At 38.9% G+C, this 25372-nt stretch overlaps 2 protein-coding genes across 5 annotated transcripts; one reads left to right on the plus strand and one right to left on the minus strand.

Moving 5' to 3' along the window:
* The first annotated feature begins 1609 nt into the window (after positions 1 to 1609).
* Positions 1610 to 18873, plus strand: ccndbp1 (cyclin D-type binding-protein 1). The gene is made up of 11 exons (XM_074647707.1): positions 1610 to 1779; positions 4247 to 4306; positions 5561 to 5640; positions 6692 to 6773; positions 7213 to 7309; positions 8119 to 8192; positions 10299 to 10375; positions 10646 to 10896; positions 12887 to 12947; positions 16550 to 16596; positions 18595 to 18873. The coding sequence occupies exons 1-11, from the start codon at positions 1692 to 1694 to the stop codon at positions 18701 to 18703; spliced, it is 1026 nt and encodes a 341-aa protein (XP_074503808.1). The 5' UTR covers positions 1610 to 1691; the 3' UTR covers positions 18704 to 18873.
* On the minus strand, positions 13983 to 25324 carry LOC141774903 (general transcription factor II-I repeat domain-containing protein 2-like). Of its 4 annotated transcripts, none has more exons than XR_012595511.1 (3): positions 24645 to 25324; positions 22892 to 24467; positions 13983 to 14821 (listed from the first exon to the last, which is right to left on the minus strand). XR_012595511.1 is itself a non-coding variant. In XM_074647735.1 (3 exons), exons 1-2 carry the CDS (start codon positions 25294 to 25296, stop codon positions 22931 to 22933), a joined length of 660 nt encoding a protein of 219 aa, XP_074503836.1. In that variant the 5' UTR covers positions 25297 to 25324; the 3' UTR covers positions 13983 to 14821; positions 22892 to 22930. The 4 variants fall into 4 exon arrangements, 3 of the variants coding, with proteins under 3 accessions (XP_074503836.1, XP_074503829.1, XP_074503817.1); XM_074647735.1 differs by having other exon boundaries at positions 22892 to 22938; XM_074647728.1 differs by lacking the exon at positions 13983 to 14821 and having other exon boundaries at positions 18871 to 22938.
* Positions 25325 to 25372: the final 48 nt, after the last annotated feature.

The following is a 25372-nucleotide window of genomic DNA, read 5'->3' on the forward strand; positions in this document are numbered from 1 at the left end:
TCCTTTTTCATGCTCCGTCTATCCCCCTCCCTACCTCCCTCCCTCCCTTCCTCCATCCCTCCCTCATTATTTGGTATAATCGGTTGTCTAGACAGAAACTCCCCACACAGATCACACCTGAGAGGGAGAGAGAGAGAGAGAGATGGAGGGAGACAAAGAAGGAAATGAGACGGAAGAGAGGGAGGAAAGAGCTGATAAAATGATTTGCCTCCAAGTGTTTGAGAGGAGAAGATGTCTGAGACATAAAACAGAGAGAGAAGAAAGAGAGGAGGATAGAAAAGAGGAATAAGAACCACTAAAAGGGTTTGACAAACACATACAGATGCCCTCAGAGAAACTGCAGCTTGACAATATGAAATACATTCATTAGTTTTCAGTCTAGACGTGTGTTTGTGCTGTTGTACTTCTATCTTTGTGAGGACATTTTTGGAGAATAAGGACATTTTGACGACACTTGCAGCTGATATTACCGAAACACACTTTCTGTGTCTGGATATAGATAAAGAAAAATGCATGATAAAGGAATAGTTCGACATTTTAGAAAATATTCTTCGAGACTCTCAACGCACTACATCCTTCAGGTTTCCACAGCATGTACACTGTTGTGGTGGTCTTTGGTGGAGGTGTCAGAGTATGGAGAACGGAGCCTGCCAAAATAAAAAATAAATGAATAAATAAATGACTCGATAAATAAATACACATGTCATTAAATGTGGTAAAAAATATATAAAAAATTAATATAGCCATTAATTAATTGAATATACAGTATGACATAAATTGATATTTGTTTTAATTGATTTATCCCTGTATTACTGTAATTGCCTTATTTATTTATTTATTTACTTACTCTTGTTTAATTTTCCCTTTTATTTACTTATATATATATATTTTTATTAATTTTTAGATTTATTTATTTATGCACCTATTTTTTATTATTCATTTGTTTTTGCATTTATTTTTTATTTATTTATTGAGTGTTGAGTGGCAGCCCCTCATTTGCATAATGAGGCAGAACTGCATAAAGAAATGTAAAAAGAAAAGAATATAGAAATATAAAAGTTTGGGGAAATAAACAAGGGGTGAAATACAAAGGGAAAATCGTACAGAAATAAATAAATAAATGCATGAACACATAAATAAATAAATCCATACATTTATTAATAAATATAAAATAAATTAAAAAAATAAGTGCCAAAATAAATATATAACAAATGAATGCAAAAATAAATTAATACATTTAAAAAAATAATAAAGATAAATGCATAAATAAATAAAAGGGAAAAATAAACAGAAGTGTACATAAATAGATTAATAAATAAATAAGGGAATTAATACAAAGATAAATAAACAAAGAAGAATTTAAGGTGCTTTTTTTTTTACAGTATTATTACAAAATAAAATAAAATACAGGTCACCCAGTTTGTTCCAAATTTATTTTTAAGTTGTTATTAAGAAAAAAAAAATCAACAAAGATAAGCTCTCAGTGCTCATCTAGCCTCGTAAAAACAGATTGTTTTAAGTACCTGAGTTGGTCTCTGCTTGCAACACTCCGGTTTCACCACAAGGTGTCACTAACGCGTCACTACAGTGCCGGTGCTGCCTTTATAATCGTCCCCGGTTCAACTTCCTGCTCTTCTGTAGTTCCACAACACGCATGTTTTCAGCTGTTAAAGAAAACACACTTTGGTGACATGAGTGCTGATAATTGTGTTGGAAATGTGTCTGTGCCTTTACGAAATCTACTGAACTCCATCCAGTGTATCAGAGACCGAGTCAGAGGTAAATATGACACGTTAGATATGACGCAGTAGGAATAGTGAGTCTTTAACCGAGCTAATAGAGCTAGGTGTGCTAACGTGTGTCCAGATAAACCGTATAGTAGCTTTAACTATATATAAACGGGTCATTGTTTATGTAGGCTGGGCTCGGTTTCTCCTCTATGACTTGTTTGTTTCCCTCGTTATCGTTTCTATGCAGATAGTGTTAACGGTGACCTCCCTGCTTGTTTGCTAAACTGTTAGCAGCTTGACACAACACTCAAGTTGTCACTTTATTAAGTTAGCCTGGTAACCTGCTGAGGCAACAGTTAACTACCTTTTATGAAGGTTTTAATGTTCAGTTTTTGTAGATATTGTTTCACAAACGTGTTGATTTAAACTCATGATTATTGTATGTTTTATATGCAGTCATTTGTTTGTTTATTTGTTTATTTGTTTTGCACAATTTAAGACTATACAACATAACACAAAAGTAAATGAATAATATAAAGTGCAGGAAGAGACAAAAAACCCGCTGGGCTTATCTGACGCCTCCACCTAGAGACAAGATTAATATAAAGAAATAATATGACAGTGATAACAAACAATTAGGACAAGATATATATATATATATATATATAATAACAACAATAATAACAAAACAGTAAACATATCAAAAAAGACAAGTGTGTGTGTGTGTGTGTGTGTGTGTGGGGGGGGGGGGGGGGGGGGGGGGGGGGGAAGTGTATGGTTAGTGTTTGTGAGGAGGATATTGATTTAAATATCTATAAAGACTTCTGGGCAATAGTAACCAAACAACATTGTGAGTGGGAAAAAATAAAAAACATAAAAACAGATACATGGACAACATGGGGGAAATTAATTACAAGACAGCAATTAAATGACCCTTTAAGCGACTTTTGAAACAGTTTATTGATAGATGTGAAAAGCTACTCCATAATTTGGTTCCCCTAAATCTTATAGAAACTTGACCTCTACTAGTGAGGAATTTAGGAGGATGAAGATCTAGAGATTGACGGATTAAGTAAGAATGGACCTGAGAATTTGTTTTAAAATATGTCTTGAACTGCTCATGAATATTCCCTTCACCAGAAAGTATCTTATAAATAAAAATACATATTTGAGAAATATTGATATCATTGTCATCCCTCAGTAATTTAAATGGGTTGGATAAATCATCACCATCATACCTCCTTATAATGAACTCCAGTAGTAGTGTTAACCTCTCTGTGCATAGATATAAATATAACTCCACCTATAAATGTAATTTAATCTTTATAATACTCTTATACAACATTATTTATACAATATTTAGTCAGTATGCAACTTATACTTAACTCTTATTCATCAGAATATAACATATGTCTATCCTTTGCTCCTTAACTACAACCTGTATATGTATATATACACCACATACAGTATATCCTCATTGTATATATTGTCTTGATCAGCACTTTACTAGTTTGCACTCTGGTTAGATGCAAAACTGCATTTTGTTGTACTTGTACTTAAAGTTGAATCTAATCTAATCTAATCTAAACAACACAGATTGCAGTCTCCAAAAGGACCATAAAGTTGAATCAACACCTCTAAAACAGTTTTTGCATCAATTGTTTTTTAGACTGGCAGCTTGTTTTGTTGTTTGTTATTGTTTTTGTTTTATCTTGTTTTTGTATAACCTAACCTAAGTAGTGGATGAGTTGCCTATTAGAATATGCTAAGTAAAAAGGGTATGTTTAATAAGCCTAAACTTCAGCCTGCACCTTTTCGGTCAAACTTCGTTTTTTCCTATTTTTATTTAATGCCTTATTGTTACCTTTTCTTTATTATGTGCATTCCTTACAGCAAATTGTTAATAAGGACTGAAATAAATGACAAGTAGTAGTAGTACTACTACTACTACTAGTGTTAGGGCTGGGACGATTCAATGCTATCACGATACTTTGGTGCCGGTTCAATATGTATTGAGATTTTTAAGTATTGTGATTCTTCAATATTATGATTTATTGCATTTTTTATTAACTTTTTTAATACTAGACCATGGGAAAAAGTTGAATCATACACTTCTAGGGACTTTTCATTTTAAAAATATCTAAATGAATACATTAACATGTTTGATTTTCAGCATGTACGTATGTAGTCAGAGATGCCCTGGAGTCAAATATATCAGTCATTGTCAGGCATTATTTTTTTTTTTTTCCAGCAAGCCAAAAATCAAACACTAATTTATTGATAAAAGCCATTTTTTTAGTGATGAAATAAAATAAAAATTCTGAGACGTTGCCTTAAAAATTGTAGAAGTAAATTTGTTCTTATTTTTCATACATTTTAGACATTAAAAGTAAATTACAAAATCAGTCATTAAATAAACAAGGGGCTTGGTACAAGTAGTTTGTTTTTTTTCACTTTCAATTTGAGTCTGGTAGAAGGAAGATTTGCGTAACTGAAAGCTCCTTTTTCCACCACAGATGGAGAGTCCAATGAGTCAGACGGAGCGTTCAACCTCTCCAACTTCTGGGACACTCTGAGTTGAGTATAGTTCATCATGACCGTCCGTCCTCTGCCTCCGCTTCCTTTTTCAGCTTCTACTGAAGCCCCATGAATAGCAACATTTCCTATCTTGTTGTCCCGGATGTCTTCTTCTGCTACCGGCCGTTACATGTCGTCATAAATGTGTTTTCATTATTTTTGTATCAAACAACACGCTGATTTCTGTGTCTATTATTTATTAATTTAGAAAGGGTGCTGTTTCCAAAATCAGGCCTCCCTCATATTAAGAACCAGCTATGGAGGACGGATGTACCAAAATCCCAAATAAATGAATAAATAAATAAATTACTTGATAAACAAATAAATATGTCATTAAATGTAGCAAAAATAATATTAGAAATAAATGTAGCCATTAATTAATTGATAAAACGTGACATAAATTATTTCTTTTTTAATTTGCTTCTTTATGTATTTATCTTTGTCTCAATTCCCTTATTTATTTACAGTACTCTTCTGTTTAATTTTCCCTTTTATTTATTTATTTGTATTCATTTTTAAATGTATTTATTTTGCATTTATTTTTTATTTACTCATTTATCTTTGCATTTATTTTTTAATTATTTATTTGTTTTTCACTTATTTTTTATTTATTTTAAATTTACTTTTAAATTATGTATTTATTTATGTATTCATGCATTTATCTATTTATTTCTGCACAGTTTAAATCCCCTTTTATTTATTTATGAATTTATTTTTATGAATTTTTTGATTTTTGCATTTATTTTTTGATTTTTTAATACATTTATTTATTTATGCATGATTTTCCCTTTGCATTTCACCCCATATTTATTTCCCCAAAATTATTTATTTCTGTATTCTTTTCTTTATACATTTCATCACACATTTCTTTTTACATTTCTTAATGCATTTCTGCCTCATTATGCAATTGAGGGGGCTGTCACTCAACATTCAATAAATGAATGCAAAAATAAATAAATACATTTACAAATTAATGAAAATAAATACATTAATAAATAAAGGGGAAAATTAAACATAAGAGTAAATAAATAAGGGAATTAATTCAAAGATAAATAAATAAAGAAGTAAATCAAGACATTTTATCAATTAATTTTAATATTATTTTTGCTACATTTAATGACATTTATTTATTTATCAAGTCATTTTTTTTATTTATTCATTTATTTTTTATTTTGGCAGGTTGTGTCCTCCATCATCATCATCATCATCATCATCATCGTGTTGATGTATTTAACTGTCTCTTGTGTCCTCAGACCAGGCAGTGAAGTCCGTGTCCCAGGAAGCCACTAAACTCAGCCTGGCCTTCTCCAAATCCCCGCTGCCATCTCAACAGGTCAGATTAGTATATATTATAATAATGTTTGCCTTGCTGAGTTCATATTGTACCAGTTATGATCCACAACAAGACACCTTGATAAAATAAATAAATATCTTGCTCAAGTGCTCCACTTTTTGACAAGTAAACTGTGTAGGAAACGGATCAGTCTCAATATTCACAAATGCACACAGAAGGATTCACAAATGTATTTTGTGATTTACAGTATATATAAATGACTTTCCACAAAAAGGTTTTTCAATGCTCAAAAAAATAGTTATCGTTGTATATAAATGTAAAAAAAAAAATAAGGTTCACAAATATTTGCACACACAAATATGTCTTGTTTTAAATCAATGTAATAGAAATCCACAAATCTATGTATTTAAAAGTATTTGCAAATTTCATCAAAAACACATTTGGATGTTGTTACATTTATACACAAACTGTTGAACCTCCATTTACAAACTGCTGTCATGTGTGAACTTCACTGCATCTGTGTGTGGGTTTTTTGAGACTCCCCTGACGTGTACCGATCTGCAAATGCATTTTTTTTCCAAAGGGAATCATCTGATGTGTCCCTCCTTATCAGTCAATCGCATGAGCGTGTCTCTACAAGGGTGGCAGACAGAAATATAAATGTATGTCCCATTTTATCAATTAATTAATGGCTACATTTATTTTTGATATTATTTTTGCTATATTTAATGACATATTTATTTATTTATCGATTCATTAATTAATTTATTTATTCATTTATTTGGGATTTTGGCAGGTTCCGTCCTCCATAAATGTCTGGTTTGCCTATTCAAGATAATATAAGGTGATGCAGTAAAAATGGTCATTCGTTTATACACAAATTTGCTCTTTTCAGCATTCATAGATGAGGCCTATTGTGAGTTAGGTAGTGACGGTTTTGGAAACACTGATTTAGACGCACTGGTCACATTAGGGCTAGAAAGAAAAGATAGAACTTTATTCATCCCATCTCAGCAGTTGCATTACAAAGTGGGAAACATTACTGTTGTAATTTCCTACATATTATGTGTTTCCTCCTTCCTCTCTGCAGGACGGAGAGACGTTATCAGAGTCCACCCTGAAGAGTGTCCTCACTCTGTCCACAGTGTATTACTGGCTACCCAAGAGCCAAGGTAAAGCCCCCAGTCACCACCACAACAGGCTAGGGATGCTGTGCTTTAGTCAAGTAGTCAGTTCAGGAAAACAATGTGTTTTATCTCTTCTCATTTATTTGTTATTTTTTTAATTTTTTTTTTAGATTCTGCTGCAGTTACCTTTCTTATCTACCTCCAGTCTGATTTTATTCAATGAAATGTGGTTTGATAGATTGTTCAGTATTAATAACAATAATAAAAGATAATTAATACCGATAAAACTTTCCTGTAGCCCTTCAAAGTTTTATATATATATATATACACACACACACACACACACACACTATAACAGGAAATTGTTACTGTATAATCAAGAGCATGCTGCCCAAAAGCTTAATGTGTCTGCTCTTTGAGATTTAGTAAAATACATATCAAATGTATGTAAGTCTTTGTCCCCTCTGTCCTCTCTGTGTCTCAGGTGTCAGTCTGCGGCGACAGGTCAGAAACGCCACCGTCGAGGTTCTGGAGGGAGTCGCCCAGCTGGTGGAGGTCATACTGAGCTCACCGCTACAGAGGTACACGCAAACACAAAGTTAATGTGACATATCATAGTAACTTTTAATTGATAGCCACAGTAGAATAAAATGGAATAAAATATTCAAAACACTTAAACTGATATAGATTTTTGGGGATTTTAGCCACCTAAATTAATCAATATCAGAATATGTGAATACTTTCACCGCTTTACCTCGCCGTCAGACCGCCCTATACAACCGGGAACCGAAGCCGTTAAATCGCCGTCTTCAAAGCCAACAGACTCCATTCATAAAAACATTAATTTGACCTCTCAGAACACGGGAGTATACATACAACCCCACTTCAAAACATCCAAACTAACCCTTTCAGTTATTTCCAAACTCAGCACAGCTAACCTTGACTGACTTAACGCTAGCGTTCACATTACTCATAACCTTATTAATTAGCTTACTTTGGTAACCTACGTCACTGCTTTTCGCTAACAACTGAGTGGGCGTTTACATTTGATAAAGATGGACCAGCCCTTTAGCCAGTATTTTATAAACTTTAATTTTTTTGAACTGCTCTTGCACACTTTATACATTTTTAGATTTATAATTATAATATTGCCTTGTATTTTTTTAGGAATAGGTCATAATTCTTTAATTACTACATTATAAAAAATCCAATAGATTATCCGACTATCATCTTGTCTTAAAAACTATATTTTTTAAGACTGAGCACCTCTAGCTCCTCTAAACATGCTATACAAGTAAACTTAACTTTCTGTTTCTCTTCCGTCTTCCTCTCTCTTTTTCTTTCTTTTAATCTGACTTCCTCATCCTCCTCTTCCTCTGCTCACCTCTAGTCTGTCCCAGGAACAGTTGTTGTCAACAGGAGGTGTTTGGTCAGCCTGCGACCATTTTGCTCAGTTGCCACAAGGTCAGTAGACTTGACAGGATTTTTAAAAAAAAAGGAAAACCGTGTAAAGCTTCAGATTTGATGAGTGGATTTGCTACTGGAGTCAGATACAGTAAAGTGCTTTAAAACACTGCCCCTACATTGTATTTTAAAGTAAAGAAAGTGGTGTTACTGGCAGCCTGCAGGTGGTAATGTTGTACTAAAGCGTCCTCGATTTGATTTGATTTGATTTGATTTGATTTAAACCAGCAGAAGCCAGATTATCCACATTTAATAAGGAGTCTGGGTGTGGATGGGAAAGATTTACACTCTGTGCTCGTCTGTACATTTCTGTGTGTGTTTTGTGTCTGTAGCCAGTGTGTTTTTATTTGAAATTTAAATTTCATGATGACAATATCTTTAAGAAATTACATTTAAAACAACAACAATAAAATGGATACAAAAAAATATGATATAAAAAATAGCAAAGAATAAAGGCGGAGAAGGTAAGATGACCTGAAATTAACAGATCACAGAAACCAGTGTGACCAGAGATCTGTGTGTTTTTAGCTGGAACATGAAACAGAACTTAATCACTGATATAGGAAGGTGCTGAGTTATGTAAGGCTTTATAAACAAGTACAATGACTTTAAATCATTTGGGTTCATTTGGTCCGGACCAAGGAGGAAGAAAATGATGCATGGTTGATTTTAGTTCTGGTCCAGTTCCTGTTCACACTGAACCAGAGGAGTAAACATGAAGTTATACAGACTGACCGTAGACTGCAGATAAAGATGGATGTCATGACAGCTCCACAAAAGTAAAGCCAAGACATCTGGGTCGCCCCCTGGTGGCTGGCTGCAGTATAGCTCATAAAGCCCGCCTCCTCCATGTTATGAGGGGTGAAAGTAATAAAAAGTAATTGATAAAAATGGAGTGATAAATTATCAAGTGATTTGATTAATTTAAATTTGACTAAAACAGTCGTGATGTGATGAAAACAGAGTCGTGTTTCATCAGTTTCACCGTCTTATGTTCATCATTCACAACACAAAATCGCCATTTATCATTTAAGGAGTGATGAATTGTCGATTTGATTTGATAAACTAGATTGACATTTTATTTGAAACAGTGTTACTCTGATAATACTTTTTGTTACTTCCGCCCCAAAATGTCAAGTAATAAAGTATCCGCGAAGTAACAAAAATGACGTGCTGTAAACGATAAATGTCAGTTGGGTGTTATGAATGATGAATGGTCAGTTAATTTTTAGTTACTTCCGCCCGTCGTACCATGTTAGTGGATGGGACAAACTAAAAAGTCAAATGAACTTTTCCCAAAGATGGTTTCTGTCATTTAACGTAGTTCTTATCACGCTGATGTTTGTTCAAGTGTTAATTTTTATGATGGTCTCTCTTTGGTTGTTTGGTCCGCAGCAGGGTTTGGTTAACCGCTTCCACACCGGCCCAAACGAACCGCACTAATCTGACCTAAGATCTGAGTTTGTTTTAACCGAACCAAACCTGTTAGGTGTGAAAGCAGCCTAAAAGACGGAGGGAGAAAGAGCGTCAGTCGTTGGTAGAGCAGTAATTAAAGGTTGCCGCAGGACAAATGGAGACAAATTGTGCTGTTGCAGTTTGAGGACTGGTTATGCAGGTTAGAGAAGGTTTGAACTCAAACCTGAGGTAAACATGTTCCAACTAGTGCCACTTTAAAATTTGATTTAAAAAGTGAACCAATGCTTTTTCTTCACCACCAAACTTGAGCCGCCAGCTCAGCCGTCGCCATGTTGAGAGCCGTGCGGAGGCAATAGAAATACTCACATTTAGCTCCGTCAATGAAAATAAGTTTTAGTTGCTGCTATTCTGCAAAAAAAATCCTTTCTTTCCTTATTATAGTTAGTCACTACACACATGTATGAGGTTATACGAATATCAACACTGCAGCTGGATTTGATTTATCAATGTGTGATCAATATTCTGCTGATTTAGATTCTGTATGATCATTACATCAGAAGCTCTGTACTTAAAAAGTTTTATGTTTTGATGAAAAACATGTTTTTAAGTATATTTTGATGTTATTTCTTGGAGTTTTGCAAGATTTCAATTACAAGTTTATTAATGGCAAAACGTGTGTGTGTTCCACAGATAATAAGGCAGCCGTGTTGGTGGTTCTGTCCAATCAGATTGGAGTTGTGAAAGACGCCATAGAGGAAATTGAACAGGTACACACACACACTCACACACACACACACACACACACACACAGTTTTATTCCTCCATGTTGTCGTGATAGATAGTAACAGAAATACAGGTGAAAGGATAAAGCTGGTCATATTCAATATTTTTATTATTGCCAATAAATCCCATCTCCTACCCAGTCTGTGGCTCATTGTTTCTTATTGAAAATATAGGATATCACCAGTGTTAATCAATATTGGAATTGATTTTTAGCTATCATTAATTTTCTTACTTAAATTGACTCCCTCTCTCAGGCGTTATCAGAGGCCCAGGACCCGTTCAGTGACGTCCTCGACGATGACCTGGAGCCCCGAGGCAACCAGGACACTTACTGGTCAGAGAAGGACCGGCGCGTGATCGGTCCGTGCCAGGGGCTGATGAAAGCGTCAGCGGCGGGCCTGAGGAAGCTGATGTCGGCCGTCAAAGCCAACGGCGACGTCACCACGTCTCAGAACCTGGCTCAGCTCGACGACCTGGCTGACATCAGCAAGGAAATCAGTCCTGGGTAGGAACACACACACGGTCAGACAGTATTATTACGTGAAATTAGTCACGAAAGTCTCTGATGTTGAATTATATTTTTGTTTAGCCCTCTACTGCCCTCTACTCTCCTAATAGAAATTGGACTGAAAAGAAGTAAATTGCACTAAATCTCAATATTAAATTAACGTAATTAGAATAAAAGTGTTTGGTTTTATCGGCGTCTGCTCACCAAACAGAAGATGTAAACTTCAACTTGTAAATGTGTAACACCTCTTCCTAACGGGACGTGATGCGAACGAGCGAGCATCAGTTTCAGTTTTTCCCAATGAAGATAACCCGCTCCGTGTGTCAGCGAACAGGCGACGCAACGCTCGCCCTGACTCTATTTATGAAAAGTTTCACTCGCCTCCAACCGGTTTTCACTGGTCAAAACCGCTGCTGACAGTAACTGACAGCTAATCAATATCTCTATGTAATAGAGAATGACATCACTCGTAGTATATCTGGACAATTTTTTGCGCTCCATTCGCCAGAGTTTCCTCGCTCGCTGCATGTTAGGAAGAGGTGTTATAACGAAGTCATCGTGTTCTAAAACTCTACGCAGCTTTATTTTATGCACGGAAAAATTTGTCCTTCTTCTGAAAAAATTAATATTCGATTGTGAAAAAAAAGCAGCAATACTGCGTCTGTCTGTCTCGCGTGCACTGAATGCACCGCATGACGGGATTCACACAACATCACTTTCATTAACTGAAAATGAAATGTAACGTTGCGTCAAGCTGAACGAGGAATAATTCAACAACAACCGTAATGATGGAGAGAAGCGCTACGTTACTTTACATCATGTAAACAAACCCGGAACCATCAACAGTCAGCTGTGAGCTCCAGATCAGACTGGAGACGGAACCACTTAAAAGATGGCTGAGTAGTACGTGATGTCATCCAACTTAAAAACACACGTTTTATATTGTGATAACGACATGTTCTGCTTAGTATCAGGACAAGTTCAAACACCTTTCTTGAAGACTCGATCCACTCCGAGTCGGAGGTGTTTGAAGCCACCGAGGACTAATTGATCCTGACTCATCGTTGTTATTTTAACCACGAGGACGTTAAGAAACTCATCCTACATGACAATTATGCCATCAACAGTCTCATAAATCACAGGCTAAAACTGGCCCGACCCCATCGCCTACTGTTGTCTATATTTTAAGGAACCTCTTGCCTGCTTTCCTGCTTTATCACATATGACCGTACAGTTCAGAGGATGAGATCGGCGCATGCTGCTAATACGTTTATAACAGTCCACTTCCGTGTTTTGGTACAGTTGGCTTTCACACCTGATGCAAACCGTACCCGAGTACTCGTGAACCGTACTCCAGACCACCTTTTCAAGTGGACTCGAATACGGATCGACGAACCGAGGACGGTACGGAGCTTTCACACTAATCAAACGAAATGGACTTTGGGGACAAGTGTACTCGGATCCGGGCCCGGGGTCCCTGATGTGAAAGCACCCTGAATGACTTCACCGGCTGTGTGTCTCAAATACTCGCTACCTTGATAACTAGCTGCACACGGACCACAGAGAGATGTGCCGAGGCTTTTCAGGTCGGGTAGAAGCTAACATTAACGTTATCTCTGTTGGTCCAGTTCGTTAGCTTGCTTCCACCTCTGCAGAAGGCCGCATTGGCGTACCAATTGGTTTCATGTGTGACAAACGGGGTGTTGAAATGGGCAGTAGTCGGATCACAGCGACCAAAACAAAAACAGACGTTCTGGACCAGAATGGAAATGTCAAAGGAGAACATACTGGCTGTAGCATTGTTGTTGGAGAAGCCAGTATTTCAATTCAGCATGTTTCCTTAATTTCTGATGACATATTGTGGTCATTTTATGATTTATCACAGTAAATCTATTACATATCGGTCCTTTAATCTTCCTTTTTGCCCAACTTTTGCTCAATAAACCTGTTTGTTTTTTCTCTGTCTCTTGCCGTCGTTTATCCTCAGTGTTGATGACCTGGCTCTCTGCCTCTACCCGCCCATGGACTACAGCGGAGTGGAAAACAATGTAAGACACATACCTTAAACTGGCGGTTAGAAATGGTTCCTCATGAACCGCCCTTATTGGAGCGAGTCACTATAAATCACCCGAACATGTTGGCTGTAATCCGTAAAACGTTTTCTCATAGTTTTAGTTGTTTGATCTTGTTGCTGTTTATCCGTGATAGTGATCATTTAAATGTCATGCTGTACAGGCTTGAATCTGCCCTTGCAGTTATATAACAACGTGATGGCGTGTGGCCTACGGCGACAGGTCTGCAGAGGAGTTACACTTCCATGGAAACATTTCTAGCATGACGGAGATTTGTTGTTCCACATGAGGAAACAGTTTTAGTACTGTAAAACACTAAAGGACAATACAAAGTAGCCTTGTTGCTGTCGTAGGTTTTACCGGTGTTACACGGTGGTCAAGCACACAACGATAACATTACTGGTCCACCGCCCCCACCGTCGTTTTGCTTTAAATTTTTGTTAATTTTGGCGTATCGGCGCCATGTTATCAATACATAGTCAGACGACGGACGCTACAAACTGACAGTGAAAGTGTCCGTACAGAGCCTCAGCTCAGAGCAGCAGGAGCCAGATTTCACACACAGGACAGAGTCGACAGACCAGACGATGGCGGAGGATTTGGTGTCGAAGCGAAAAGCAAAAGCGCCTATTTGGCAATATTTCAGAATTAAACCCAATGCTATAAGGGAACCATGACGTTAACGAGGTAATCGGCGTGTGGACAACAGAGTTGTCACAGTCGGTGTGCGCGCCGGGTGGAAACCTGCGGCTCCGCACGGAAAGCTGGACCGGAGAGGCCAGACACACCGCCACCCGACGGTAAAGATCAAGACCAGCGCGCTACACATGTTGACCGTCATCTTTTCTTGTAAAATGGCCGGTGTAATCTGTAACACCGGTGTTGTCACGAGTTTATTAACCGGTTGGAAAATGTCCTCACCGTCACATCAATAATACAAAGTGTGAACGTTATACTCACAATACAAAATACAATGGAAAGTCCTTTTTATTAATCAAAAATAAACATCAGCTCACACTATACACCATGTGTCTTTACTAGCGAATTTAGAACCGTAAATAATCAATTTATTAATCATCAAAATACCTCTACTTTAGATGGAAGGACCAAGGAGGTGACACTGTGGTGACCGATATTTGGAGGAGACTTTTTCCTCCTCCAAGAGCTGCGGGGGAAATACAATATGAATACTTATTTCAGATATCTTCAGGTTAGGGACTATGTGAAAAGATGCATACAAGACCACAACCCTGCAGGCAGGCAGATACAGAGGAGTTGATATCCTGCATTTACAATGTTCTACAAAACATTAACGCCTCTTCATCTGAAGGTTACAAGCATGCATGGGAGGATGAGCTGGGACGAAAACTTACAATCAGGGCTTTCAATCGATTAAAGTAGTTAATCACACATTTTTTTATCTGTTCAAAATGTCCCTTAAAGTGAGATTTGTCAAGTATTTAATACTCTTATCAACATGGGAGTGGGCACATACAGCTCTGGAAAAAATTAAGAGACCGCTACAAAGAAACAAGTTCATATTAATTTATAAACAACACAATACTAATGTTTTAACTTAGGAAGAGTTCAGAAATCAATATTTGGTGGAATAACCTTGATTTACAATCACAGCTTTCATGCGTCTTGGCATGCTCTCCACCAGTCTTTCACATTGCTGTTGGGTGACTTTATGCCACTCCTCAGCTGGGCTTTGTTTGAGGGCTTGTGACCATCCATCTTCCTCTTGATCACATTCCAGAGGTTTTCAATGGGATTCAGGTCTGGAGATTGTGCTGGCCATGACAGGGTCCTGATCTGGAGGTCCTTCATCCACACCTTCACTGACCTGGCTGTGTGGCATGGAGCATTGTTAAGGACTTCCTGAAAGTTTAAACTCTGCAGCTGCAAAACTTGTCACAGATGTCTGTTCACTGTGCTGCCACTACATTTTATCATATTACATTACATTCATTTGCTTTTGTCCCAAATGACGAGTATCTCCCCAGTATTATGATCACATTTTAGACTGTGTACATCACACAGTGCAGGAGCTTCCTCAGCTCAAAGTACGTCATCAGTTAGCAGCGTACTGTAAATGTTTGTGATGATTAACCCTCTGAGACCCACTATAGAGCCGTTTTTGTATTTTTTAGGGAGGTGCAGGGGGTCTTTAGTGGGAGAGAGCAGGTCAACAGTAGATGTCACATAGAAGTGGTGTACTTCATCTGAGAGCTGGGAACCTGAACATTAATTTGAGATGCTGTTCAGCACTGTGTGTCAAATCGTTCTAGTCATAAATCAGAGATAAACATCAATTAAATAATGAATCAATTATTTATTAAATTAATTGTGAAAGTGTGTCAGGGTTTAGAACATTATAATGGAAGTATATTATGGCCATTCCCACGCTCTATTATGTCTTTTTTTGCAGCAGCAGTTTTTGGGTTGAGTTTAACCATTTCTTACCGCTGGAGTATTGATAAAAATGATCAATAATCCCTCCAAAATACCACATTAAGACACCAAGACCTCGAGGAACACCATAGAAAAAGCCATGCTGTGATTTGGGATCAAAAACTTTTGACATTTGGAGATTTCTGCAAGAATTGCATTTTTCGGCGATTGGATGTCGAGCACTTGTGTTATGTAAACTGCTCAGAAACCCCCTTATTGTCAATCTACCTAGGAAAGCCATCCATCCTCTGAATGCTCTAGGTCTCTAGTTTGTGGATGGTGCAACTGCATGGTTTTTGCCCCAAACTGCATGTGATTATCATAAAGTGGGCATGTCTGTAAAGGGGAGACTCGTGGGTACCCATAGAACACATTTTCATTCACATATCTGGAGGTCAGAGGTCAAGGGACCCCTTTGGAAATGGCCATGGCGGTTTTTCCTCGCCAAAATTTGGCGTACGTTTTAAGTAAGTTTGAGTTGAAATATTTCAACTCCCGCGAATACGCCGCCGGCGTGAATGTTTGTCTTTTCACCTCTTTGTACCGACTTTGTGTGTAATCGCGCCGCGCTTGCGCTCGCTCTTGAGGTGAACAGACAATTACAGTTGAATCTAGACATGCTGATTTTGGTTTATTTGATGTGAATGGAGTTTCATTTGTAGTGCTTGAAAAATGACTTAAATATTCAACAGTAGCAGTTTCACTTTCCAGGAACAACGACCACATTGTTCAGGATAACTCTGTCAACGGTAACTTTGTCAACGGTTCTTATTGGGAGGTCACGGTGTGATGAATCCTGTTTTCAGTTTGATTAGGATCAACAGCAGCTCTCTGTGATCTTATCAAGGTGATACAGAAGCCAAACTGGTCCAATGTCTGTTTAGACATGTTTTTGCAGTTAGATCAGGTGAGATTGCAGCTGGTTTGTTGTTTGAGTTGGAAACAACATGAAGTGTTTGTGCCAGCCGCTCCTGAGAGTAATTTAGTCACACGCCCCAGCCTGTTTCGTAAAAATATGCAGATATGTAGTATGTTTAGATCAGCTCAAGGTAGTCATTATTATTTCTAAACAGAACATGTGATCATAAAGAAACATATAAATGACATGTTTCTTCTCTTCACAGGTATCTAAATTGGCAGCACTGTTAAAGAAAGTTCTGGAGATCATCAGGTAAGATGGATTGATTGATAATGATTGATCTTGCACACCACAACAACTTCAGGCTAGAGTTGCAAAATACTGGGAATATTCAAGGTGGAAACTTTCCATGGGAATTAAGAAGAATTTATGGGAATAAAATGGAAATATAAGGTGTCGTGCCGATTTATCGGCAAAACATCGGTATCAGCCGATATTCACCGACTGCTATCGGCAAATAACACAACATTTGCCAATGTTTATCTGTTGTGTTGCATCTATTTTGGTGGGCGCCGTGAGCATGTGTGGGAGTATTACAAAAACCAAGTAGGCGACGGCCAAAAATCAAGATGGTGACGGCTAGGGGTGGAACGGTTCACAAAATTCACAGTTCGGTTCAATTAGAAAGAAAAGGTCTTCTACAGTAGTTAGTGCGAACAAAAAACGCAGCTTTGTTATTTTCATATAAATATGATGTAATTATAGACTCAGGCCATCAACATAAATTGAAGCATAAACTCAACCAGAACTATACTAAAAAAAAAAGAACAGTATAACATACAGTATGTCTCAATACCCTGATTATCAGCTCTTAATTGAAAGATTAGTTTTTCCACTCATAAAGTGCAGTATTTGGAAAGGAACACGGTTGGATTTCTGTACCACTGTGTTATTTAAAAATAATGAATAACTACAAAACACCTTACAGGGACTGTGCTGCTGGAATTACTGTGTTGCTTAAGTGTATTGCTCAAGTAACGTTACGTTAATCATATGCTGAAATCCAGCGACTGCATAAGGCTGCATAACTTTCACTATAAACCTCCCCGATGCTTTAGTTGTGTTGTTTGCCCTGTCTGAGTCTGAGTCTGCATGTAGAGGCTGGTTAAATGCTGCGGTGAGACGGAGTTCCTCTTTCCAACCGGAAGTGTTGACGCTAGCATAATCCACACACGTTGCACAGTGCTCACACAGTCAACGTTTTATCCACCACTTTTTGAATCCGTAATGCTCCCATACAGCAGAGCAAAACGATGCTGGTGGATCCTCCAACTGGACTTTATCGTGTCTACTCGCCATTTCCTAAACTGACTGACAGCCGCACTCGCCACTTCATCCGTGAAGGGGGCTGGGTCACGCTTCATCAACGCGTCATATCTTTGGGGTACAACACATGCGCAGTAAAATCTGGTCTGCACTCGCCAAAATTGAGCCAAAAGCAGCGCACGACCGCAACTTCAGTTACACTGCGCATGTGTTAGACCTCGTACCTCAAGACCCAGGTCCGCCCGTGTCCCAGCCTCCTTCCATAGTCCTTGATTTCTAGTGTGACAATAAACGGGAGCCAAACTCTACATGAAAAAAATCCACAATCGGCCTCATAACTTATTTCAAATGAACCGAACAATTCATACACGTCCCGAACCGTGACTAGTGAACCGAACGGCTCAGACTTTTTATCCGAACCGTTCCATCCCTAGTGACAGCCAGAAACCAAGATGGCGACGGCAAAATACCAAGATGACTACGGCCAAAATGCCAATCTTGAGGCTTCAAAACCGCAGTTTGCAAACTAATGGGTGACATCACGGTGACTACGTCCACTTCTTATATACGGTCTATGATTTTGGGACAAGGGATGAAGAAAAAGTTTTTTCATTTTTAGGTGCAGTCTGAACAGATGAGTTTTCAGTCTGTGAAGGAAGTTGAGTAGAGTTTCTGCTACGCTGATGTCAATGGGGAGCTCATGGGGGCAATCGTACTCGGGCACGGTACAGATCAATCGTACCTAATATGAAAACGTCCTAAGAGGAAAATTCTCTGGAATCAGTAGTGAAGGTGTGAAAATCCAGATGTGTGGGTGGCGTGTCAGATGTGTTTCTTCATGCAGCCATCTACAAATAGTCTCTTTCTGTTATCATGCTCAGTTTTTATCTAATATAATATCATCTTTTCTGATCAGAGCTTTGTTTATTATTTTTTTATTGTCTTATCTTTTTCACCAACCTCCTCTCCTTCCCTCCCGTACAGGTCCAGTCATGTGTGTGGAGAATCACAGCTGACCTGGGTTCAGTTCTTAGACGGAGCCGTCGATCACAACCTGCAGAAAGCCAAAGACCTTATTCAACAGGACAGCTAGTGTGTGTGCGTGCGTGTGCGTGTGGGTGTGGGTGGGTGTGGTTTTATGGAGTGAATGGCTACAGTAGCGTGCGTGCATGTGTGAAGTACATATAAGAGATGTGGATTTCTAAAAGAGTGTGTTGTACAACATCTAATAATAAAAAGGAAGGCCTGGTGTCCTCACATCAACTCTCTGTGTGCTGTCTTCACAGTTAATCTATAGTTGACTTGCTGAATACACACACACACAACATGTTATAGTTTACTAACGGGGCCAAAAACCAAGATGATGATGGCAAAAAAAACAAGATGACAACGGCCAAAAACCATTGGGCCTAACTTTCATTGGAGAAGAAACGTCTGCAACTCAGCGGATTATTTATTTTTTTAGGTGAATCAACATCCCAGTATGAACACTTGAATAGCCCTTATTTAAATCAGGTCGAGCCATTTTGTCATCATGTGCCACTGAGCAACTTTCATAGGAATGAACGTGGCCCCGCCTCCAACGCTGTATCCAGTTCTCTTAATACAGCCATGGTCTATAGCTTGGAGCCATAAAGCCATTCTGGTCTGGTCTATATCTTGGAAACATAAAACCACGCTGGTCTAGTCTATAGCTTGGAGCCATTAAGACCCTCTATTAGATATTTTTTAGGACACGGCAGGGGAACAAATCGGAGATCAACGTTTTTATAGCGTAATTACTATTAGCGGTTTGTTTAAAGTAGATGTTTGGAGACATGTTTAAACTTCTGCTTACTCTGTTACCGTCTATGAGGGACACGGTATTCGGTCATGAGAGCCTACTGTGGATGACATGTTGCCGGTCTGATGGATGGGTACTTGGGTACAAGCCAAACAAGGTAATGTCAGTGTTTCATTTGACCTCAGTCACTCCTTTTTCATTTCTCTGTGAGTTTCCACTGCAGTTCAGGATGAACCAGTTTACTGTAGTCAATTGCCAACTTTATAAATTAGCTTCCTTCATCTTCATCAGCACTTATGGAAAATAGGAGCAACAATATAATTCATCCTATGGATGGGGTTAGAGTGAAGCTACAGATGTCATATGAGACCATAAAACTTAAGGGATCCATTGGTGCCAACCATGTCATGCAACCATGTCGGGAATGAAGCTAAATAATGCTCCAAAATTGGGCTAAATTTTAGTGAGGAATTTTCCTCTGACCTCAAGATATGTGAATGAAAATGGGTTCTATGGGTACCCACGAGTCTCCCCTTTACAGACATGCCCACTTTATGATAATCACATGCAGTTTGGGGCAAAAACCATGCAGTTGCACCATGCACAAACTGTGTTAACAAAAGTATGGATTACATAAAGAACATAAACTCTTCTTCATTGTCAAATCTTAATTGAAAGAAAAAAGGTCTTCTACAGTAGTAAGTGCAAACAAAAAACGCAGCTTTGTTATTTTCATATAAATATGATGTAATTATAGACTCAGGCCATCAACATAAATTGAAGCATAAACTCAACCAGAACTATACTAAAAAAAAAGAACAGTACAACATACAGTATGTCTCAATACCCTGATTATCAGCTCTTAATTGAAAGATTAGTTTTTCCACTCATAAAGTGCAGTATTTGGAAAGGAAAACGGTTGGATTTTTGTGACACTGTGTTATTTAAAAATAATGAATAACTACAAAACACCTTACAGGGACTGTGCTGCTGGAATTACTGTGTTGCTTAAGTGTATAGCGCGGCTCAAGTAACGTTACGTTAATCATATGCTGAAATCCAACTTCCTCCACGACTGCATAAGGGTGCAAATCTTTCACTATAAACCTCCCCTATGCTTTAGTTATGTTTTTTGCCCTGTCTGAGTCTGCATGTAGAGGCTGTTTACATGCTGCGGTGAGAAGGAGTTCCTGTTTCCTACCGGGAGTGTTGCCGCTAGCATAAACCACACATGTTGCACAGTGCTCACACAGTCAACGTTTTATCCACCACTCTTTGAATCCGTAATGCTCCCATACAGCAGAGCAAAACGATGCTGGTGGATCCTCTAACTGGACTACTCGCCATTTCCTAAACTGACTGACAGTCGCACTCGACACTTCATCTGTGAAGGGGGCTGGGTTACGCTTCATCACCGCGTCATGTCTTTGGTGTACAACACATGCGCAGTAAAATCTGGTCTGCACTCGCCAAAATTGAGCCAATAGCAACGCTCGACCGCAACTTCAGTTAGTTGACTTGCTGAATACACACACACACACACAACATGTTATAGTTTACCAACGGGGCCAAAAACCAAGATGACGATGGCAAAAAATCAAGATGGTCAAAAACCAAGATGGCAACGGCCAAAAACCATTGGGCCTAAAAAGACTTTTTCCTATAGACTTACATTGGGAAATAAACGTCTGTAACTCAGCGGATTATTTATTTTTTTAGGTGAATCAACATCCCAGTATGAACACTTGAATAGCCCTTATTTAAATCAGGTCGAGCCATTTTGTCATCATGTGCCACTGAGCAACTTTCATAGGAATGAACGTGGCCCCGCCTCCAACGCTGTATCCAGTTCTCTTAATACAGCCATGGTCTATAGCTTGGAGCCATAAAGCCATGCTGGTCTGGTCTATATCTAGGAGCCATAAAGCCATGCTGGTCTGGTCTATAGCTTGGAGCCATAAAGCCATGCTGGTCTGGTCTATAGCTTGGAGCCATAAAGCCATGCTGGTCTGGTCTATAGCTTGGAGCCATAAAGCCATGCTGTTCTGGTCTATAGCTTGGAGCCATAAAGCCATGCTGGTCTGGTCTATAGCTTGGAGCCATAAAGCCATGCTGGTCTGGTCTATAGCTTGGAGCCATAAAGCCATGCTGGTCTGGTCTATAGCTTGGAGCCATAAAGCCATGCTGGTCTGGTCTATAGCTTGGAGCCATAGAACCATGCTGGTCTGGTCTGGTCTATAGCTTGGAGCCATAAAGCCATGCTGGTCTGGTCTATAGCTTGGAGCCATAAAGCCATGCTGGTCTGGTCTATAGCTTGGAGCCATAAAGCCGTGCTGGTCTGGTCTATATCTTGGAGCCATAAAGCCGTGCTGGTCTGGTCTATAGCTTGGAGCCATAAAGCCGTGCTGGTCTGGTCTATAGCTTGGTACCATAAAGCCATGCTGGTCTGGTCTATAGCTTGGAGCCATTAAGACCCTCTATTAGATATTTTTTAGGACACGGCAGGGGAACAAATCGGAGATCAGTGTTTTTATAGCGTAATTACTATTAGCGGTTTGTTTAAAGTAGATGTTTGGAGACATGTTTAAACTTCTGCTTACTCTGTTACCGTCTATGAGGGACACGGTATTCGGTCATGAGAGCCTACTGTGGATGACATGTTGCCGGTCTGATGGATGGGTACTTGGGTACAAGGCAAACAAGGTAATGTCAGTGTTTCATTTGACCTCAGTCACTCCTTTTTCATTTCTCTGTGAGTTTCCACTGCAGTTCAGGATGAACCAGTTTACTGTAGTCAATTGCCAACTTTATAAATTAGCTTCCTTCATCTTCATCAGCACTTATGGAAAATAGGAGCAACAATATAATTCATCCTATGGATGGATTACCATGTCTGATTGACTGATCCCGACTGACTTTACTGTCATTCAGAGGCTCTAGCAGGTTAGAGTGAAGCTACAGATGTCATATGAAACTACAAAACTTAAGGAATCCATTGTTGCCAACCATATCATGCTACCATGTCGGGAATGAAGCTAAATAATGCTCCAAAATTGACCTCCAGATATGTGAATGAAAATGTGTTCTATGGGTACCCACGAGTCTCCCCTTTACAGACATGCCCACTTTATGATAATCACATGCAGTTTGGGGCAAAAACCATGCAGTTGCACCATGCACAAACTAGAGACCTAGAGCATTCAGAGGATGGACTTTTTTTTCCGACACATGCTCACGGCGCCCACCAAAATAGATGCAACACAACAGATAAACATTGGCAAATGTTGTGTTATTTGCCGATAGCAGTCGGTGAATATCGGCTGATACCGATGTTTTGCCGATAAATCGGCACGACACCTTATATTTCCATTTTATTCCCATAAATTCTTCTTAATTCCCATGGAAAGTTTCCACCTTGAATATTCCCAGTATTTTGCAACTCTAGCCTGAAGTTGTTGTGGTGTGCAAGATCAATCATTATCAATCAATCCATCTTACCTGATGATCTCCAGAACTTTCTTTAACAGTGCTGCCAATTTAGATACCTGTGAAGAGAAGAAACATGTCATTTATATGTTTCTTTATGATCACATGTTCTGTTTAGAAATAATAATGACTACCTTGAGCTGATCTAAACATACTACATATCTGCATATTTTTACGAAACAGGCTGGGGCGTGTGACTAAATTACTCTCAGGAGCGGCTGGCACAAACACTTCATGTTGTTTCCAACTCAAACAACAAACCAGCTGCAATCTCACATGATCTAACTGCAAAAACATGTCTAAACAGACATTGGACCAGTTTGGCTTCTGTATCACCTTGATAAGATCACAGAGAGCTGCTGTTGATCCTAATCAAACTGAAAACAGGATTCATCACACCGTGACCTCCCAATAAGAACCGTTGACAAAGTTACCGTTGACAGAGTTACCCTTGACAGAGTTATCCTGAACAATGTGGTCGTTGTTCCTGGAAAGTGAAACTGCTACTGTTGAATATTTAAGTCATTTTTCAAGCACTACAAATGAAACTCCATTCACATCAAATAAACCAAAATCAGCATGTCTAGATTCAACTGTAATTGTCTGTTCACCTCAAGAGCGAGCGCAAGCGCGGCGCGATTACACACAAAGTCGGTACAAAGAGGTGAAAAGACAAACATTCACACCGGCGGCGTATTCGCGGGAGTTGAAATATTTCAACTCAAACTTACTTAAAACGTACGCCAAATTTTGGCGAGGAAAAACCGTCATGGCCATTTCCAAAGGGGTCCCTTGACCTCTGACCTCCAGATATGTGAATGAAAATGGGTTCTATGGGTACCCACGAGTCTCCCCTTTACAGACATGCCCACTTTATGATAATCACATGCAGTTTGGGGCAAAAACCATGCAGTTGCACCATCCACAAACTAGAGACCTAGAGCATTCAGAGGATGGATGGCTTTCCTAGGTAGATTGACAATAAGGGGGTATCTGAGCAGTTTACATAACACAAGTGCTCGACATCCAATCGCCGAAAAATGCAATTCTTGCAGAAATCTCCAAATGTCAAAAGTTTTTGATCCCAAATCACAGCATGGCTTTTTCTATGGTGTTCCTCGAGGTCTTGGTGTCTTAATGTGGCATTTTGGAGGGATTATTGATCATTTTTATCAATACTCCAGCGGTAAGAAATGGTTAAACTCAACCCAAAAACTGCTGCTGCAAAAAAAATACATAATAGAGCGTGGGAATGGCCATAATATACTTCCATTATAATGTTCTAAACCAGGGATGTCCAAACTTTTTTCACTGAGGGCCACATACAGAAAAATATACGAAAGGCTGGGCCACTCACTAGAGGTGAGGTATATCGCCTCACCTCTAGGGTTTTAAAATTAACAAAATTAATCAAATGAGGTAAATTATGCTTGATATTTAAATATGCTTAAAGAAAAAAAAATCCTACATCAGAACTTTCCATTAATGTGTTTTCATTTATTTTGTTACAAAAAGGGTTGGCAGCTCATTCTCAAAACAGCAGCCTGAGATTGCTTCTTAGTCAGGATGGTGATCCCCTTTCACAGCTCTGTATACAGGGAGACAATAAGGGGAAAAGGGGATGGGTATATTCATAATAAGTTATTGGGGTTGTTAACAAATCAACTAACGTTTTTGATAAAATGTTATCAACTTTAATTGACTGAATTTATGAAGTAATTGGGCTTTTGAACACATGAATACTGTGTAATATATTTTAACTCACCTATAATGGGAACAGCGCTGCACTTAGTGGGAGCAGTGATGCTGCGCTTTGGAAACTTGGCCTCTTCCAAGCTCCGGTAGAAGTCGGGTAGGGGGAGAAGCTGATGCTGATTCTTCAGAGAATCATCACACTGCATTTCGATGAGCTCTAATTGCAGACTCTCTTCGACTTCTTCTGCATCCATCAGGAAGGGAGTCGAGAACAGCTGGATTTCTTTCTCAATGGCAGAAAAATCTTGGAAGCGCAGACTGAATTCTGTCATGAGAGATGTGATGACAGACACATATTTTCCCTTTTTAGCAGAAAGGTTGACCTCTGGAAAAGCAACTTTGACTTCGGACAGCGTGGGGAAGTGCGCAACATTGAAGTTACGTAGCTGTGTCTCAAAGAGACGAAGCTTCACACAGAATGCTTTCATGTGTGCGTAAAGTTGTGGCACAAGAGGCACGGAGCCGCGACTGAGCCAGCGCACTTCAGAATGATAAAGTAGGTCCCCGTATTCAGCATCAACATCAGATAGGAAAGCTTGAAATTCTCTGTGGTGGAGCCCTCGTGCTCGAATTATGTTGACAGTTTTCACAACTGTGTTCATCACATCGCCAAGCTGGACTGTCTTGGCACAGAGGGCTTCTTGGTGGATGATACAGTGCATCTTAACAGCCTCACCTCCACTCTCTCGCACCTCGGCGCACACCATAGAGACCATTCCTTTCTAGTGGTGAAATTAA

Source organism: Sebastes fasciatus, chromosome 1 (genome assembly GCF_043250625.1).
Source record: "Sebastes fasciatus isolate fSebFas1 chromosome 1, fSebFas1.pri, whole genome shotgun sequence".
In the NCBI taxonomy this organism is placed as follows: Eukaryota; Metazoa; Chordata; class Actinopteri; order Perciformes; family Sebastidae; genus Sebastes; species Sebastes fasciatus.